Below are 19,814 nucleotides of genomic sequence, written 5' to 3'. Positions count from 1 at the left end.
GGGATGTTCCAAGATGGGCCAGAGGGTCTGAGACTTAGCCGTAAAGCGTACTCCACCGCCTCTATCTTCCTGTCTCTGTGGAGAATGGTCTTTGCTTTGCTTCATGGAAGCATGGCTATCCCCGGCTACTTCCAGATCTCAGGTGGTAATAATGAGACGAAGGCGTGTTCTGGATGGCGAGGGTCCTTACTGATGAATCCCAACTTCCTGAGGCACTGCCCTTTGAAGACATCCTTGATAGTAGGTTGGCTAGTGCCCATGATGGATCTGGGTGAGTCCATAACCCTTTGGAGCTTTCCTTGGTCGGATGCATTGGAACCTCCATACCAGGTAGTAAAGACCTGTCCAAATGCTCTCCATTGTACTTCTGTAGAAACTTGCTAAAGTCTTTGGTGACATAGCAAATCTCTGCAAATTCCTAATGAAATACCACCATCTACCTGCCTTCTTCGTGACTGCATCTGTATGTTGGGCCCAGGATGCATCTTTGGAGATGCCGCTGCACAGAAGCCTGAATTTCTTCACCCCCTCCCACTGCAAACCCCTTGATGAGGACTGGTGTGTGTTCCTCAGTAACGGCTGGCATGTGTTCACATAACTTCCCCTTCCTGAAACTGGGGAACACAGAGTAGGGCACGTGGCCTATACTCTACAAGGTACACCCAGGTCTTGGATCATCAGTACAGCTGCAATGGCCTCCACTTGGCATATACAGTGCCTATAAAAAGTATTCACCCCCTTGAAAGCCTTCATGTTTTATTGTTTTACAACACTGAACCACAGTGGAGTTAATTTGGCTTTTTTGACACTATTCAACAGAAAAAGACTCTTTCATGTTGAAGTGAAAACAGATCTCTACAAAGTGATCTACATTAATTGCAAATATAAAACATCAAATAATTGATTGTATAAATATTCATCCTCCTTTAATATGACAAACCAAATCGTCACTGATGCAGCCAATGGGTTTTAGAAGTCACATAATTAGTTAACTGGAGATCACTGTGTGCAGTCAAGGTGTTTCAATTGACTGAAGTAAAAATACACCTGTATCCAGAAGGTCCACCTGCTGATGAGTCAGTATCTTGGCAAAAACTACACCATGAAGACAACCCTCTAAGCAACTCCGTGAATAAGTTATTGAATAACACAAGTCAGGAGATGGATACAAGACAATTTCCAAGTCACTGAATATTCCTGGAAAAATGGAAAGAATATGGCACAGTTGTAAATCCGGTTAGAATAGGCCATCCTCAAAAACTGAGAGATCGTGCAAGAAACTAGGGAGGGAGGCCACCAACAGACCCATGACAACTCTGGAGGAGTTACAAGCTTCAGTGGTGGAGATGGGAGAGATTGTGCATACAAAATCTGTTGCCCGGTTGTTTCACCAGTCACAGCTTTGTGTGAGAGTGGCAAAGAGAAAGCCACTACTGAGAAAAACTCACATGAAATCTCAGCTAGCATTTGCCAGAAGGCATGCAGGAGACTCTGAAGTCAGCTGGAAGAAGGCTCTATGGTCTGATAAAACCAAAATTAAGCTTTTAGGCCATCAGACTAAACGCTATGTTTGGCACACCCCACACCAACAAAAACACACTATCCCTACCGTGAAGCATGGTGGTGGCTGCATCATGCTGTGGGGATGCTTCACTGCAGCAGGCCTTGGAAGGCTTGTGAAGGTAGTGGGTAAAATGAATGCAGCACAATACAGGGAAATCCTGGAGGAAAACGATGCCGTCTGCAAGCGAACTGTGATTTGGGAGATTTGTTTTCCAGCAAACAATGACCCCAAGCATAAGCCAAAGATACACAGGAATGGCTTAAAAACAACAAAGTTAGTGTCCTGGAGTGGCCAAGTCAGAGTCCAGATCTCCATCCGATTGAGAATTTGTGGCTGGACTTGAAAGGGCTGTTCACTCATGATCCTCATGCAATCTGACAGAGCTTGAGCAGTTTTGTAAAGACGAATGGGAAAAATTGCAGTGCCCAGATGTGCAAAGCTGATAGAGACCTATCCACACAGATTCTATGCTGTAATTGCTGCCAAAGGTGCATCAACTAAACACTGACTTGAAGGGGGTGAATACTTAAAGGGGACAATCAATTATTTTGTGTTTTATATTTGTAATTAATTTAGATCACTTTGTAGAGTTCTGTTTTCACTTTGACATGGGTCTTTTTTCTGTTGATCAGTGTCAAAAAAGCCAAATTAAACCCACTGTGATTCAATGTTGTTAAACAATGAAATATGAAACTTCTGGGGGGGGGTGGGAATGGAAGTGAACATTTTTTATAGGCACTGTACGTGTCTCTGATTTTCAGCAGACATAGTGTGGGGAAGTGCAGTCAGCACTCACAGGACACAGGCTGAGCTCCTGGATGCTCTGTGAGAAGTCATCGACCTGGAGCGGCAAATCTATTTTTCACTCCACAGATGCTGCCTAACCTGCTCATATTTCCGTCAATTTCTGTTTTTATTGCAGATTTCCCCAAAAAAATAAATTGCAATTTTTTTTTGGCCTTTCTGTTATTAGGATTCTGATAACTGAATGCCAGCATTTCTACATTACAGCCAGTGAGATTTGGCACAAGGTCTCAATGTAACCTAATTGAAATTCATGAGATGCAAATCAGACTAATAGAAGAAAAGAAGACTTTTTCCGATTGACATGAGTTTACAGACTCTAAGACATCATTGAAAAGTTCACACAAAAGGGAATGACTGTGTGACAAAGACAGTCATGGGCATTCAATTTGAAGGAAGCAGTATTTTGGAAATTGAAGAAGCACACAGCAGTAGATGAGGTAATTCAGTCCATTGTAAGTGCTGATTATTGAATTTATTTATTGATTCAGAGATACAGTGCAGAACAGGCCTTTCTGGCCCAATAAACTATGCAATTTACCCATTTAATCCTAGCCTAATTACAGAGCAATTTACAAGACCAATTGGCCTACGAATCGGTAGCGCTTTGGACTGTGGGAGGAAACCAGAGCACCCAGAGGAAACTCACATGCTCATAGAAAGGATATACAAACTTCCTACAGACAGCGCTGGAAATGAACTCTGAACTCCGACGCCCCGACCTGTAATAACATCGCTCGATCCACTCCGCTACCATGGCGCCTGTGGAAATTTGGTACATTTCCCCCGCTCTGCTCCTAATGGCATGCCAAATTCAAGAGGTAATGTAACGAGCAAGAAGCTGATCTAACATGTTTCACTGTTTTAGAATTCATCAATTTGTAATACAAACTTAACAGGTTCTACCTCTGTGGCTGTGTCAACAGAATGAGACGCTGGAGTTTGCTGCCATCTTATGGCTAAATACAACACTGATAAGACAAGATCTTGAGCTGTGTAAAAACCACAGGAAAAAGAAACCATAGCTAAAATGTATTCCTCTGTTCATTAATTTTCCTTGAACTATGATATTCTCTGTTCAGACAAGTTTCTTTTCTCCCTTTTCACTACCCACTGATATGACACTATGTTTGATAGCGGATGGAAATAATCTGATTATTACCAGCATAATCCACTGCAGAACTGAGGGAATTTAGTGAAAATCTGGAAGAAGTCTAAGGCACCTGTGGGGTATGATATTTTCAAGACACTGGCATGAACCAATCCCCAAAATCGCACCTGCAACAGATAGCTGCGGACTGAAAGCAAAGGATAAGCGGAAGTGGTTTCAGCCCTCCTACCTTGAGCAGGTAATTTAGGCGAGCCAGAGCCTCCAGGAACACATCAGCCCCCTTGTTGGAGAATTCGTACCTTCCCGCAATGAAAATGAACAGGGTCTTGTCCAGGTCGAAGTTCAAACATCTGCAGGAGACATGACAAAAAAATCCTTCAATGTATGACGGTCATAAAGCACACAGGGCACTTTAACTAAAGTCTGAGAGAACTAGATGTTGTGGTTGTCAGGCTCAGTACAACCTGTTGGTGAAGAAAAGGAATAGTCACATGCTGTAGGCGTGCCCGTCCTGAACTACTCCTGAAATGAGTTTTTCTTTGCTCAGCCACTTCCAGTAAGAAGTAACAACACTGTTACAGATCTGGGTTCATATTAAGGCCTGACCAGTCAGGACTGCAGACTTCTTCCCTGAAGGACACTGTGACCAGATGCACTTATTGTGTCAATTCATCTTCATGATCACCAGTTTTTAAACTCCTGGTTTATTTAATTAGCCTAATTTAAATTCCCCAGCTCTCTTCATACCTTCAGATCATGTTGTCATTATCTAAAGAATTCCATCATAAAAGTAGAAAAAAAATTAAAATAAATGTGAAAGTTTTATTGACTGTGATGAGAGAAATACTTCTAGAATCAGGTGGTCCAATGTCATCTTAGGTGAAGTGCACTGAGACATAGGTCAGTTTGTTGGGGAGAGAGGGTGTAGAGAGGAGAATATCAAGTTAACTCCCATCATTTCCCATACAGTAAGTACTTGATCTCAAAGGGAACTGTTGATAGTGCAGAAGAGAAGCAATATAATGTACATTAACCTAAATTACATCATGTCAGTGATATACCAGCTGGTCAAGTTTCCAGTTGCTTGTATCAGAAATGAATGTGCACGGGTACCCTGCCCGACACAATTCATCAGAGTGCTGATTCATTACAGGACTCTGGATCCTGGGTCCTAGAGCTTAAGCACCCAGTATTTAAAAACAGAAGGAAGGGGCTTCAGCTGTGTGCTGTTGTGCTACAGCCCAGTGCCAATCCCTGCCGTTCTCTAGCTCTAGCCAACCAGTAGAACACTGATCTCACAGGCACATGGCCTGGTGTGATGTGAACCACTGAGGCAATACACAGACAAACCACCTGTGAGGGCTGGGCCAAGCAGTGAGAGTGTGGGGTCTGGCAGAATCCTCTGTTAAGATGTAATGGAAACTGCCATCTCTCCATCTCTGTTTGTCTGTACGCCTCTCCCCAGCCCAAAGTTTCCACAATGGCCACGGTTTCCACTACATCCTACAGGAGGTAACGAGGGAGACTGCACGATCTGGACGATCCATTAACATGTGGAGAACGTGCCAGCAGTCCCCAACAACGGCCCCTACTCAACACATGCAGATCTCACCACCGAGTGACTACACACTCTCTCCAACCCACCCAAACACAGCCATCGTACACTGTCACTGGATCACTCCACACTGAGCCACGTGGCAAAGATTTCACTTCAACCATTTCATTGGTGAGCCCTCAATCCAGGCTCCTGGAATAGCAGTGCTCTCAGTAACATTACCTCTCTGCACATCACGCCATGTTGACCTGTGATAGTGCTGACTGCATGAGTGGACTTGTTCCCGGGAATGCATCCTGAGCTCTATGTGAGGCATCAGTACTCATTCCAGTAAGTGGACCAATCAGCCTTGTAAAGACAAGTAAGTTATACACTTGTTCATGTCTTCATTTACACTGACCCATGGTTAAAATTTCTTACAAACTGGCAAAACTGTGAGATTTCATTGAATATGCTGCTTTGGGAAGTCTCCACAAATTATGATCACTTCCCGTGTGCACAAGTAGTGACATTTATATCCAAATACATTCACAGCATCAACAAACTGACACACGTCCAATTAAAATAATAAATTGCTTGGTGTAATCTTTGCATTACTTTCACTGATTTTAAAAGTCAGGTTACACAAAGGTACCAAAACTATTTGTCCCAGAATTTCCACTAAAAGACAAGCAGTAATGGGTACCAGTGCCAGCTCTTAGTTCAATAAGTTAGGACCAAATGCACAAACAGAAAACGCTAAGCTTCTAGACAGATGATTGATGCAGTCAGCCAGTATGTGCTCCATTTTAGACATCACGGAATCCAGTTCTGCCCGTTAACGTCGGCAGGTTCCCCAGCAGCTACACTGAGCTGTCTGCCCACAGAACCTGGTGGACAGAAATTGTTGAATGGGGGCTGGGGGGGTGCAGCTTAGGTTCAGGTGATTGATTTATTTAATTTTGCATTAAAATATATTTAATTATTGTTATTTTCCCGTAAGTACTTCAAATTCATAATTTTTAAACAATTTCAATATTGTAATCTTTAATGGCTTGGCTTTTAAAAAAAATTGTTTTTAACTGTTTATGAATACCAGAGATATTTGCACACATTCAAGCTCCGTAATACCTAATTGAGACTAGGGGCTTTGTTTAACCAGCTGTCAAAGCAGTTCTGTGGCATTAATGATCGAAAGGCCATGTGTTATGTAGGGCTTCTCCAATCAGGTCAGGGTAGGCTTTCTGGGTCATTCTTGACATATGAACGGTGAACTGCTCTGTATAAATTCTGGGCCCTAATTTTTGGTGATGAATCAGCATCACTCTTCACTAAAACAAAGAGCACAGTTTAGCGATAGAAATGAAGAATTGCTTAAATGTTTTAACACGCTCCCTGATCACACAAATCATCATAGTCTTAGAATGAGATATTTACAGCATAGAAACTGGACTTTCAGTCCATTCTTACCATCATGCTGATCAGAACTAAAACAAGATTCTGCAGACACTGGAAATCGATATCCCACTATGCCTTTCGCATTCAAGCACCTGCCCAGATGTCTCTTAAATGCTTTTAGTGTCCCTGCCACCATCACCTCCCTTGGCAGCTCATTCTAGATACTGTTTGTGTGTAAAAAAAATACCCTTCAAATCCTCTTTAATTTTTCTCCATCTTATCTTAAACCTATGCCCTCAAGTTTGAGACACCCTTACAGGAATTGACTCCCTACCCCAGGGGTCCCCAACCTTTTTTGCACTGCGGACCGGTTTCATATTGACAATATTCTTGCGGACCAGCCAACCCGGGGGGAGGGAGGGGGGTAGGGTTGTCAACGGACAAGAGTAGAGCCAAATATGTTGTTTACACAGAGAGACTACAATGACCATGAAGCCTTGCGCGGGCACCAGTGCGCATGCGTGCTTTGCAGATACATGTACGTGCCGATGTTTTCTACAAATCATTTTTGGCGATTCTGTTCGGGAGGGATGTTAATCACGACTGGAATATAGGTGATAAGTGGCTAATACATTCAATTTTGTTTCTAAAAGGGTTTATCTAACGAATTTAATATTAAACACACAGCGCATATTTTCCTCGCATGAATATAGCAGTAAGTCAATTATCAGGGAAGGACAGGGGAGCTTGAAGTAAGTGCTGATGGGATTCGATATTATTTAAAGAAAAATTGGATAGGTATATGGACAGAAAAGGAATGGAGGGTTATGGGCTGAGTGCAGGTTGGTTGAGTGCAGGTCGGTTGGACTAGGTGAGAGTAGCGTTCGGCACGGACTAGAAGGGCAGAGATGGCCTGTTTCCGTGCTGTAATTGTTATATGGTTATATAAGTAAGTCAACAGCATCATAACATTTTAAGTAACGTTTGGATATTAAACACACAGCATATATTTTCCCCGTATGAACATATAAAATCATTGCAACACACCAATATCGCTGAATCAGTGGGAGCCCTGGGCTGAATACTTGTTTCCCTGCAACAAGATGGTCCCATCGAAGGGTGATGGGAGACAGCGATACTCGAAAGGGGTTCCTTATGTCCAGTCTATTACGCAATTGGTTTTCGTTCCATTCATTGCAGAGATATGTTGGAAATGGAAGCAACATTTTCAGTGCTTTCGTGGCTATCTCAGGAGACTTAGCCTTGACTTTGAGATCCAGAGTGCTGGCAGAGATGTTATGTCAAACATACTTTTCAGCCCGCCGCCATTTGCAAGCCCGAGGAGTTGATCTTTTTCCTGTGCTGACATGGATGACGCGCGGGTAATGATCTCGCGTGCGTAATGGCTCAACAGCGGGCATGACAAGCAATGAGGAAAGGTGCAGCTGACTCCTATCGCCAAATCATATCGTTTCCTCACGGCCCGGCAGCACATGCTTTGCGGCCTGGTGGTTGGGGACCGCTGCTCTACTCCATCTATGCCTTTCATAGTTTATAAACCTCTATCACAAGGGTTTCCAACTTTTTATGCCAAGGACTCCTACCATTAACCAAGGGGTCCATGGACCAGGGGTCAGGAATCACTGCTCTAACGTGTCACTTCTCATCCTCACCTATCTCATTTGCACCCACCTTCCTTCCTGCCTATACTTGCTATACACCTTTTTCTTAACCAGGACCCCAATATCTCTCAGAAATCAAGCTTTCATAAACCTGTTATCCTTGCCATTTATTCTGACAAGAACATACAAACTCTGTACTCTTAAAATTTCACTTTTGAAGGCCTCCACTTACCAAGTACACCTTTGCCAGAGAACAACTTGTCTCAATCCACATTTGCTAGATCCTTCCTTATACCATCAAAGTTGGCCATTCTTCAATTTAGAATTTTAACCCGAGGACCAGAACTATCCTTTTCCATAATTATTTTGAAACTAATGGAATTATGATCACTAAATGCAAAGTGTTCCCCCTACAAAAACTTCTGTCACTTGCCCTATCTATTCCCTAATAGGAGATCTTGTATTGCACTCTCTCTAGTTGGATCTCCATGTACTGATTAAAGAAACTTTCCTGAGTACATTTGAGAAACTCACCATCCAGCCTTTTTACAGTATGGGAGTCCCGGTCAATATGTGCAAAGTTAAAATCACCTTCTATCACAACCTCATCTTCTTTGAAACAGTCTGTAATCTGTCTACAAATTTGCTCCCCTAAATCCCACAGACTGTTAGATGTTCCATAATATAATCCCATTAACATGGCCATCCCTTTCTTATTCCTCAGTTCCACCCATTTAACCTCAGTAAATGAGCTCTCAAGTCTGTCCTAAGTACTTCTGTGACTTTTTCTGTGACTAGGTAATGCCATCCCTTCCCCTTTAATTCCTTCCTCTCTATCATGTCTAAAGTTACTGAATACTGGAAAAGCGAGCTGCCAGTCCTGCCTCTCCTGCAACCAAGTCTCACTAATGGCTACTATGTCATAATTCCACATGCTGATCCATGGTCATCCACCTTTCCTGCACTACTCCTTGCATTGAAATATACACAACTCCGAATATTAGTTTCCCTCACTCGACCTTTTGATCCCTCACTTTGCATGCAGGCTTAACAAAATCTTTCTCCACAACCACTCCACTATTTACTCTGGTGCTCTGTTTCTCATCACCTGCAGCTCTAATTAACCCCGCCACCCACCAACCACCACCACCACTGTGTAGCACTAGCAAACCTTCCCGCTAGGATATTAATCTCACTCTAGTTCAAGGGCACACCATCTGTGCAGGTCCTACCTTCCCTGAAAGAGAGCCCAATGATCCAAAAATCTGAAGCCCTCCCTCCTGAGATCACATTTCCAGAGGTCCTGTCCTTTAATTTAGCACCTAACTCCCTGAACTCTCACTTTGGAGAACCTCATCACCCTTCCTACTCAAGTCATTGGTACTGACCGGGACCATGACTTCTTGCTGCTCAGCCTCCCACTTAGGAATGCTGTCGACTTGATCCGAGATGTCCCTGACCTGGGCGTCCGGGAGGTAACGTAGCATCCAGGGACCTCGTCCTTGTCCAAAGGACTTCTTAACCAACGAAACTCCTACCACTACAACTCGTCTCTTCTTTCCTCTTCCCTTCTGAGCCACAGGTCCAGGCTCAGTGCCAGAGACCTGACCACAGTGGCTTTGCTCAGCTCGTTCATCCCCCCAATAGTATCCAAAGCAGTATACCTGTTGTTGAGGGGACCCTCCACAGGGGTATTCTGTATTTGCTGCCTATCTCCTTTCTCTTTCTTGACGGCCACCTAGTTAGCTACGTCCCTGTATGTCCTACTTATCAACCCCTCAGCCTCCTAAATGATCCAAAGTTCATCCAGTTCTGGCTCCATCTCCTTAATGCAGTCTGTTAGAAGCTGCAGCTGAATGCACTTCTTGCAGGTGTAGCCGTCAGTGACACTGGAGGTCTCTCTCCCTCCCCACACCCCGCAAAAGGAGCATTCCTTTACCCTGCCTGTCATCCCCATTGCTCTAAATGTGCAAGAAAGAATAAACAATGAAAAAAGCTACGTACCTACGGCCTGCACCTCTCCTTGCTGAATCCTCGATCAGCCAGAGCCTCAACTCCCCATCCTTGTGGCGGCCCGCTCACTCAATGGGCACTCCACTTCAACCTAACTTCTTTTTATTGGCCCTTGCTAATTGCCTAATTATGCATAATCCACTGTTTCCTCAGGAGCTGTGGCATGCAAAAAGTGCTGAATGTGCTTGCACACTTCTTTTAAACTCTCTGTCCCTCTACACAATCCAATGTTTCCTCGGGGAACAGCGGTGCTCAAAATATTGTAACCAGTTTCCTAGCTAACCCTGGATCCCACGTATTTTAATGTTCTGAACAAGCCTACATGTGGGACCTTATTAAAGGCTTCAATAAAGTCCACACAGACAACATCTACCACCACACCCTCATCATACATCTTGGTCACCTTGATCATTCCAGAGTTATGAAATTAAGGATAGCATAATTATGGATTAATTAAAATCAGAACCAGTCTTCAGGAAATAAAACCTGCATACAATTTTACTTCCAATTTATACTTGTGGCAAGTGAAATCAGTCATTGGGGTAGGATATTCTCTGTCCCACCGAAACTACATAGAAAAGGGTTTTGGATGAATGTTCCTGTTGTTAAAGGTGTACCCCTGCCACCTAAGGCACAGTTCAGGACAGATGTGTTTTGTCACTTAACCTTCTGTTTAGTTCTATATTCATGGAGCCATCCTTCTGTCATGGTCTGGTCCGTGAAGTCCAGATTCCAGTTCACAGTCCGGTCCACCGTTCCTTTGTTTTCTGGTTTTCCCTTTATCTGTTGGGTGCTCTAACTGAGGCAGCTGATTCACATTTTGGGCTGGCTACATAAATAGCTCCTTGGTTCAGCTTCAGTTGCTCTAGCTATGATTAGATTAGTTATAGATTATGGTTGTATTGTTTATGGTTCCGCTGCTACGGCAGTGCCTGGTAAACTAGACACTGTGCAGTCCAAAACACTTAGACTCTGTTGTGGAACTTTTAGAACAACATCAGTCCCGGCATTATGTGTGGAGATGGGAGAAGTGCCTCTGTATTTAAGACGAATTCAGTTGGGCCTGCAGTACTGGGTAAAACTAAATGGATTCAATCACAGCTGTCCATCAAAGAACAGGAATTCTGCAGATGCTGGAAATTCAAGCAACACACATCAAAGTTGCTGGTGAACGCAGCAGGCCATCAAAGTGTCTTTTGCAGGGAAAGTCGGAGTGCCAAAGTAAAATTAAAAGATACCCATTTTTAGATTTGGTTAATAACTGGGCTGTGAAATTGAAACTGACTGAGGAAGACATAGTTGGCCAAATTTGCTTGCCACCCATCCCTTTTTGGCTCTTTCCAGAACCAGAAGTAAACCTATTCCCCCTTTTTCAGCTTAAAGGAAGCAGTGCAATTTCATCAGCTTTGATCACAAATGAATATTTAAATAATAAATGGGGATCTTATCTGAAGATTTTTACTGATGGCTCAGTGGACCCAGAGAGCAGTAGGGCAGGATTTGGGATGTATGTGTCTCAACTTGGAGTTAAGATTGGTCACCGGGTTTCAGATGGTGCTTCTGTCTTTGCAACAGAATTATTAGCAATCCTCTGGGCCTTATGGTGGATAGAAGACTCTCGACCACGTAGGGTTATCATCTGTTCAGATTCTGCTGCTGCCTTAGAGACTATAAAAGGGAGTAAATCAAAAGCTCGTCCTGACATAGTTATTGAGATTCTCTTAGTGTTGTTTAGAGTAGGGAAGATGGGTTGTGCAGTTAGATTTTCATGGATACCTGGGCATGCTGGGGTGGAGGGAAATGAAATTGTGGATGGCATTGCAAAGTCTTCCTTACAGAGCAGGCAAGTAGAAATTAAGAGTTCCCCTAGGCAGAGCAGAATTGAGAAGCAGGATTAAAAAAAGGTATAGAGAAGAAGTGGCAGGAGGATTGGAAAAATGAATTAAGGGGCAGGCATTATTTTTCTAGTCACCCACTAGTTAAAAAGGTCTCAGACGGTTACCTTTGAAGTCGTAGAGATATGGTGAAATTTACAAGACTTAGGTTGGGGCATTGTGGGCTAAACTATTATTTAAAGATAACAGGAAAACATCCTACTGGATTATGTGACTGTGGTAGTCCAGAGACAGTCCAGCATGTTTTGTTGAGCTGTAATCGATACAAAATTGAAAGAAGCATGTTGTTCAAGAGGCTATCTGGCTTAAATTTATTTTGGTTTTCTATTTAATCTTTGTTTGGCCATCAAGAGAATCAACATCTGATTGAAGAGTCTATCATTCAGTTTATACGTGAGACTAGGTTGTATTCAAGAATTTGAGTTCCTTGAAGTTCTGTAATTAATTATACATCCCGCAGAGGGCTGTAATACGCCTAGATACATCTAAACAGCCGGATATAGAAGAAGAAGCTTCAGTTGCTGGATTGTTCCTGTCAAAGCTCCCTGCTGGAATCCCTTCTCTGCCCCTTCCTTCAGTGTCTGGAGCCTTGCCTGCAACCTCGTCAAGTTCAACCACCAGAGTGAGACTGGAGCCTTACTGTGTCAAGATAAAGAACTGTCTATTGTTGAGTTGGAACTGTCTCTGTGTCCATGCTTTTGCTAGGTAGGTCTGGCTGTTTGCCACTACCTAGTGCTGGGAGCTGTTTCTGTGTACATGCCTTAACTGGGTAGGTCTGGCCATTTGCTGCTACCTAGTGTTGGGAACTGTCTCTGTGTCCGTGCCTTTGCTAGGTAGGTCTGGCTGTCTGCCGCTACCTAGTGTTGGGAACCATCTTGTCAAGTTCAGCCCCAAGTCCCCACCCCAAGGAGGGGTCCTGGCTCTGTGTTCTGTGTATGAGTCCTGGCCCTAAGTCCTGTTCCCAAGGAGGGGTCCCAGCTCTGTGTTCCAGTCTCTCAAGTCCAAAGCTCTGTGTTCCCATGCTCTAGACCAAGGCTCTGTGTTCCTGTCCCTCCCCCAAGAAAAAGGCTCTATGATCCGAGGTTCCCGCCATCCTAAATACAACGTTCTGAGATTCCTGTCATCCCAAGTCCAAGGTTCTGAGGTTCCTGTTGTCCCAAGTCCAAGGCTCGGCTGTTCCTGAGTACCAAGTCAAGGCTTCGTGTTCTAGTCCTGTCCATGTGCTTCGTCCTGTGCTGGAGTTCCCTCGTCCCGTACTGGAGTTCACTCGTCTTGCCCAGCAGTCTCTCGTTCTATCCTGTAGCCTCGCCTAGTCCCGTCTTCCAAGATCACATCATGTCTTCGCCTAGTTCCGGAGTCCAAGCCCGAGTCAAGACCCAGGTTCTGGGTCTTTGTCCAGTCTCTGGCTCGGAGTCCAAACCCAAGCCTCGTCTTGTCCTCACCTCAAGGAACCCAAGCCTCATCATGTCCTCACCTCGAGGAACCCAAGGCTCTTCATGTCCTCACCTCGAGGAACCCAAGCCTCGTCATGTCCTCGCCTCGAGGAACCCAAGCCTCGTCATGTTCTCGCCTCGAGGAACCCAAGCCTCATCATGGACTCACCTCGAGGAACCCAAGCCTTGTCATGTCCTCGCCTCAAGGAACCCAAGCCTCGTCATGTCCTCACTTCGAGGAACCCAAGCCTCGTCATGTTCTCGCCTCGAGGAACCCAAGCCTCATCATGGACTCACCTCGAGGAACCCAAGCCTCGTCATGTCCTCACCTCAAGGAACCCAAGCCTCGTCATGTCCTCACTTCGAGGAACCCAAGCCTCGTCATGTCCTCGCCTCGAGGAACCCAAGCCTCGTCCAGTCCTGTAGCCATGTCATATCCTCGCCTAGTTCTGGGGTCCGAGCCCGAATCAAAACCCAGGTTCTGGGTCCTTGTCCAGTCTCTGGCTCGGAGCCCAAGCCCAGGCTCCTAGTTCCTAGTTCCTTGTCCTGGTTCTGCTTTCCTAGCCAATATCCTAGCCCAAGTCTGTGTCCAATATCCTAGCCTAAGTCTGTGTTCTTGTCCCAACTCTCTAGTCAAGTCCTGTTCCTAGTACTTCAGTGTCTGTGTCTTGCATTTGGGTTCACTCCCAGTGCCCCGTTATGACACCTTCAATGCTGTAACAAAATGGGTATATTTTGGAACAGACTCTAGCATTGAATATTCAAAGGGGTTCCGCTAGTTGAAATGTGCTACCACCGTAAATATGCAATTCTGTAAATTTACCTGGCTTTATTCTAAATATTTATGTTAAGTAGGCGATTACAGCCATTGAAACTGCGGTTATCTTTGTGTTGAAGTACAAAACATTGTGTCGGGAGAGTGAGATTCTCTTGGATCCTCCTAGATTCTCTTCCACCCTCCCCCCCCCCGGAGGTTTGTTGTGTGAATAAAGAAACTTTTACATTTCCCAGTTACAGCTGCTGTGTGGCTCAGTTTTAGTCAGTGACAACACACCTTGTCAAAAACTCAATCGAACTTGTGAGACATGATTTCTCACAAATTCACTAGTCCTTCCCTTTCCAAATATAAAAAGAAATCCTGCCCCTCAGAATGTCTTCTTGCACATTTCCCACTCCTAATGTCAGGCTCATTGGCCTGTAGATCCTTGGCCTATCTCTGCTGCTCTTATTAAATAAAGGCAGAACATTAGCTTTCCTCAAGCTCTCCAGAAACTCAACTGTGGCTTACAAAGGATTTTTATACCTTTGTGTTTCAAGACCTTTCACACTTTCTAACCTTTTTTATGTTTAGCTGTTCCAGGATTTGCTGTCTCCCCCCCCCCCGCCCCACCCCGCACTGAGCTCACTAGTTTCCATGTCTTTCTTCACAGTAGGTACAGATGGGAAGTATTCATCTTAGTTCTTGCCATTTCCTGTGCTTCCACATAGATCAACAGCTACGTTATCCTTAAACAGACGCATTACATCTCCAGTTACCCTTCATATACTGTACTTGTGCACCGTGGAGAGCATTCTAACTGGCTGCATCACTGTCTGGCATGGAGGGGCCACTGCACACGATCAGAAAAAGGTGCAGAGGGTTGCAAGCTCAGATTGCTCCATCATGGGCACTAGCCTTCCGAACATCAAGGACCTCTTCAAAAGGCGCCATCCATCATTAAGGACCCCCATCACCAGGACTCACTCTCTTCTTATTTCTAACATCAGAGAGGAGATCCAGGAACCTAAAGACACATAGTCAACATTTTAGGAACAGCTTCTTCCCCTCCATCTTCACATTTCTGAATGGACAATGAACCCACCCCTGAGCACTAGCTTACTGCTTTGCTCTCTGTTTGCATTATATATTCCTTATTGTAGTTTATAGTTTGTATGTACTGCTCCCACACAATAACAAATTCCACCACATATGTCAGTGATATTAAACCTTATTCTGATTCTGACTTGGAACATTCTAGGATTCTCCTTCATCTTACCTTCCAGGGATATCCCATTGCCCCTTGTATCCCTCCTAATTTCCTTAAGTGTGTTTCTACATCCCTTAGATCCTCAAGGGATTCGCCTGGTCTTAGCTACATATACTTACATATGACTGACCTTTTCCTGACTAAACCCTTAATACCTCTTGTTAACTAAGGTCCCCTAATCTTGCCAGACTTGCCTTTCACTCTAACAGGATCATGCTGGCCCCCAAATTCTTCCTATCTCATTTTTATAAGCTTTCTACTTACCGGACGACCTTTTACCTGCAAACAGCCTCTTCCAAGCAATTTTTGAGAGTTCATGTCTGATGCCATTCACATTATCCGTCCCCCAATTTAGGGCTTGAGGACCAGTCCCACTCTTATCCAAACTATCTTGCAACTGATAGAACAATGAACACTGACCCCAAAGTGCTCCCCCCACAGACACATCACTTACCCAGGTTTTTTCTCCCCTAACAGGAAGTTGAGTGTAGTCCCTTCTCTAGGATGGTTTTCTACATATTGCTTCAGGAGACTTCCTGGACACACTAAACTAATTCTGCCCCAGCTAATCCCTGAACACTGAAGCAGACCCAGTCAAAATTAGGGAAGTTAAAATCACCAATTATTAAAATCCTATTATTCCTTCACCTATCTGTGATATCCCTACATATATGCTCCCCTAATTCCCCTCATTAGTTTTTCATTGTTCCTAACAAAGTCATCACTCCTTTCTTATTTCTAAATTCCACCTGCATGGCCTCCAGGTCTCTACTATACAGTACGACTGATACTGCCGAGAAAATTAGTGCCACCTTAAATTGTAGCTTAATCTCTTTCAATGTCCAGTGCATTGTGTTCAATTTCCTATTGCACTCAAAGCAGAGATTAACCTTGTTCTTAGCTGAATCCATTAGTCGAATAAATGGTGCCAACCTCCACTCTCACTTGCCCCATGTTTTTAAACTTTTAAACTTACCCATAGAAGTGCCCTCTGACAAACTCCTGGATGTGACCTTTACTGCGGGCATGCAAGTTCTGGAATTCATGCATCGCAGAAAACTTCTTTATGTTGAGTCCATTTGGAGTAACCACATCTGCATAACAGAAATATAACTTAAAACATGCATAAAGAATTGGGAAGGCCGAAAACATTAGTGAGGTTAGAGTACACACTTATGTCAAGTGCAAGAATCTGACGGGAGTGGAATAGCAGAAATCTATTTAACAAAGCACTGAGATCCCTGGTAATACCACAATTCTGTTCCAGCTCTTATCTCTGTCCTAAGTCTCAGGAAACTACAGCAGGTTGAAATACATTAAAGCAATGTGCAATGGGTCTTGATAATAAAGAAAAAAGGCAGAAATGCTCAGTAGGTTATAAGCCCAACTGAGGAGAGAGAACCAGAAGTGATATTTCAAATTAATATACTGACTTATCTCCTGAATGTTCTGGCTTGAATACATGAAACAATTAATGCAATTTTAAGGAAATTTTCTCTGCCCTGAAGTAATCTGAAGGCTCAGGAAGGTCCTGATTCTGACCTCAGACTTCCGGAGAATCAGCTGATGTCAGTTATACTAGAGGTTGAATCTGTTAAAGGACCTCACTGGCCAATGACAGTGCTGAGGAAAAGCCATCTATGGCAGTTACTTGTTGGTTGGAAGATGTCACTGTGACAACAACATACAGAGATAGGTATCGGCTAAACCGCACTTCTTGTTGATCCTGACTGCAGACAAATGGTAACACCTGGACCACGTGCAGGAAGCCACACACCACACACCCCACGGGTCTCAGTCAATAATGGGATGGGATGTACCAGGTCTCTGTCAATAATATAGATGATCAATGGGATGGGACGTACCAGGTCTATCAGTAATGGAGTTGGGGAATAGGATGGGACGTACCATATCTAGCAGTAATGGAGTTGGGGAATGGGATGGGACGTACCAGGTCTCTGTCAGTAATGGAGTTGGGGAATGGGATGGGACGTACCAGGTCTCTGTCAGTAATGGAGTTGGGGAATGGGATGGGACGTACCAGGTCTCTATCAGTAATGGAGTTGGGGAATGGGATTGGACGTACCAGGTCTATCAGTAATGGAGTTGGGGAATGGGATGAAACGTACCAGGTCTATCAGTAATGGAGTTGGGGAATGGGATGGGACGTACCAGGTCTATCAGTAATGGAGTTAGGGAAAGGGATGGGACGTACCAGGTCTCTGTCAGTAATGGAATTGGACAATGGGATGGGATGTACCAGGTCTCTATCAGTCATGGAACTGGGCAATGGGATGGAACGTACCAGGTCTATCAGTAATGGAGTTGGGGAATGGGATGGGACGTACCAGGTCTATCAGTAATGGAGTTAGGGAATGGGATGGGATGTACCAGGTCTCAGTCAGTAATGGAATTGGACAATGGGATGGGATGTACCAGGTCTCTATCAGTCATGGAATTGGGCAATGGGATGGGACGTACCAGGTCTATCAGTAATGGAGTTGGGGAATGGGATGGGTCGTACCAGGTCTGTCAGTAACAGAGTTGGGGGATAGGATGGGATGTACCAGGTGTCTGTCACTAATGGAGATGGGGAACGGGACGGGTTGTACCAGGTTTGCTCAACCACACACCACACAGGGATCTCTCCCATATGGGAACAGGACGGGACGTACCAGGCTTGCGCTTGAGCAGATGCTCGGCCTCCATGGCAGTTATCTCTGACACTGTAGTAAAGACGTGAGCGCAGTGGACAGCAGCTCGCTCCATACAGTACCGATGGTAAATCTGTCTCGTGCCTGCTTCCTTGTCAACGTCAAACTGTTTCAAGAGTGGAGGAGAATTAGAAAGTAAGTGCACAGCTATTGGTTCAGATGATAAAAGGATCATTAAGATGTAACATTGGAAAAATTATGAGAGGTAATAAAAAGGACAAATTCAAGCGGGCTTTTTCCACTGAGGTTGGGTGAGACCAGAGCTAGAGGTCATAGGTTAAGGGTGAAAGGTGAAGCTCTTAAGGAGAACCTGAGATGGAGCTAATGAGCTGCCAGCGGAACTGGTGATTGCACATTCGACTGCAACATTTAAGTGGTTTGGATAGGTCCATGGATAGGAGTGGAATGGAGGGCTGTTGTCCAGGTGTGGATCAATGGGACTAGGCAGAATAACAGGCTGACTAGATGGGCTGAAAGGCTTTGTTTCTGTGCTGTGGTGCTCCATGACTCTATGGAAATACAAATACAATGGCCAGGGTGCAAAACAATCCTGTGCGCATCATCTGCCACTATCCTTCATACCCACCTCTGCACCACATCACACCTGTTCAAGATCCCCATCACAACTGTTCAGTCCCCATCAGATACACCCTTGGTGACATGAGACTTGCCCCGAACCCCAGTGAATATCCCACCAATCCATCCTAGAACGACCCTTACCTGTTCTATATGTGGATGTGTCAGCCTCGTCTGTCCTGTCACACCCTGCCACATCATCCTCCAGAATCCGCACCCCCTTCCACAACGCCTCCATCAGATCCACCCGTGATTACATCATAGGCACTTCCTGCCCTGTGCCATGCACGAACTGTTAGCAACAGATTTGCTTTCAACCCCAATCTCCATCACATTCCACCCCAAAGGGCCTCAAAACCACTGAGACACTTATTGTAACATCCACCTTTGCCCCCTTCCTCAACACCTAGTCCTAATTCAAACTAGATGCAATGGTGCAGGAAATGAGTGTGACAAGGGCAGGAGATGTGAAGGATTAGAAGCGGTGGATGCGACTTGGAGCAAGTGTGTAAGGTGACGGGGCAGGGGAATTCATCAGGGTCAGGGGAAAGTGACGCAGACAGAGGCCATGTGTGAGTGAGGAACAGACCCTCCCCTGTACCAGAACCTATTTAAACACTTAAATCTTCTGCTATCTACATCCTCAAACTCTCATTAACCCTGCCTTACTGCCAGACAGAAATGTTAAGAACACTTGAATCTCCAGTGCAGTTTGACTTCACTGACACAAAGACTACTTCCTTTGGAAGAGGAACACAGTAGTCCTTACCCAGCCTGTAATTGAAACCAAATCCACACTTAACGGTGCTCTGAAAGGCATTGCAAGCCCTTCAGCTGTAGCATAAAGTCTTCACAGAGAGGACATCCTCCATCACAAGGTATGGCAGTACAAATGTACTAATTGGGATGGTCTCAGAACAGACCAAAAGTGGGCAATCATGAGGAACTGTGGACTATCAGCAGAAATATAGAACACTACAACCTGTAACTTCAATGTCCTAATTCTATCATTGCTATCAAACCTTTTTCTATGAAGTGTGAAGCTGCAATGTAGGACAACTTGCACGCTAAACAATAAAGTTCAAATTTCAACATTCAAAGTAAACTTATTATCAAAGTACAT

General features: G+C 44.5%; 1 protein-coding gene across 2 annotated transcripts in view; it reads right to left on the bottom strand.

Annotated features, from left to right (window-relative positions):
• LOC134353728 (glycogen [starch] synthase, muscle-like) overlaps nucleotides 1-19,814 on the bottom strand; it is a 124,650-nt gene that overhangs the window by 54,073 nt on the left and 50,763 nt on the right. For both annotated transcript variants that reach the window (XM_063062027.1, XM_063062029.1), the window contains 3 exons: nucleotides 18,077-18,221; nucleotides 16,378-16,495; nucleotides 3,709-3,829 (listed from right to left, as the gene is read on the bottom strand). In XM_063062027.1, the coding sequence (XP_062918097.1) occupies nucleotides 3,709-3,829; nucleotides 16,378-16,495; nucleotides 18,077-18,221 (384 nt within the window). The remainder of the gene's footprint in view (nucleotides 1-3,708; nucleotides 3,830-16,377; nucleotides 16,496-18,076; nucleotides 18,222-19,814) is intronic.

Source organism: Mobula hypostoma, chromosome 11 (genome assembly GCF_963921235.1).
Source record: "Mobula hypostoma chromosome 11, sMobHyp1.1, whole genome shotgun sequence".
In the NCBI taxonomy this organism is placed as follows: Eukaryota; Metazoa; Chordata; class Chondrichthyes; order Myliobatiformes; family Myliobatidae; genus Mobula; species Mobula hypostoma.
The sequence above is the reverse complement of the archived record's forward strand: the minus strand, read 5'-3'. Positions and strand labels throughout refer to the sequence as shown.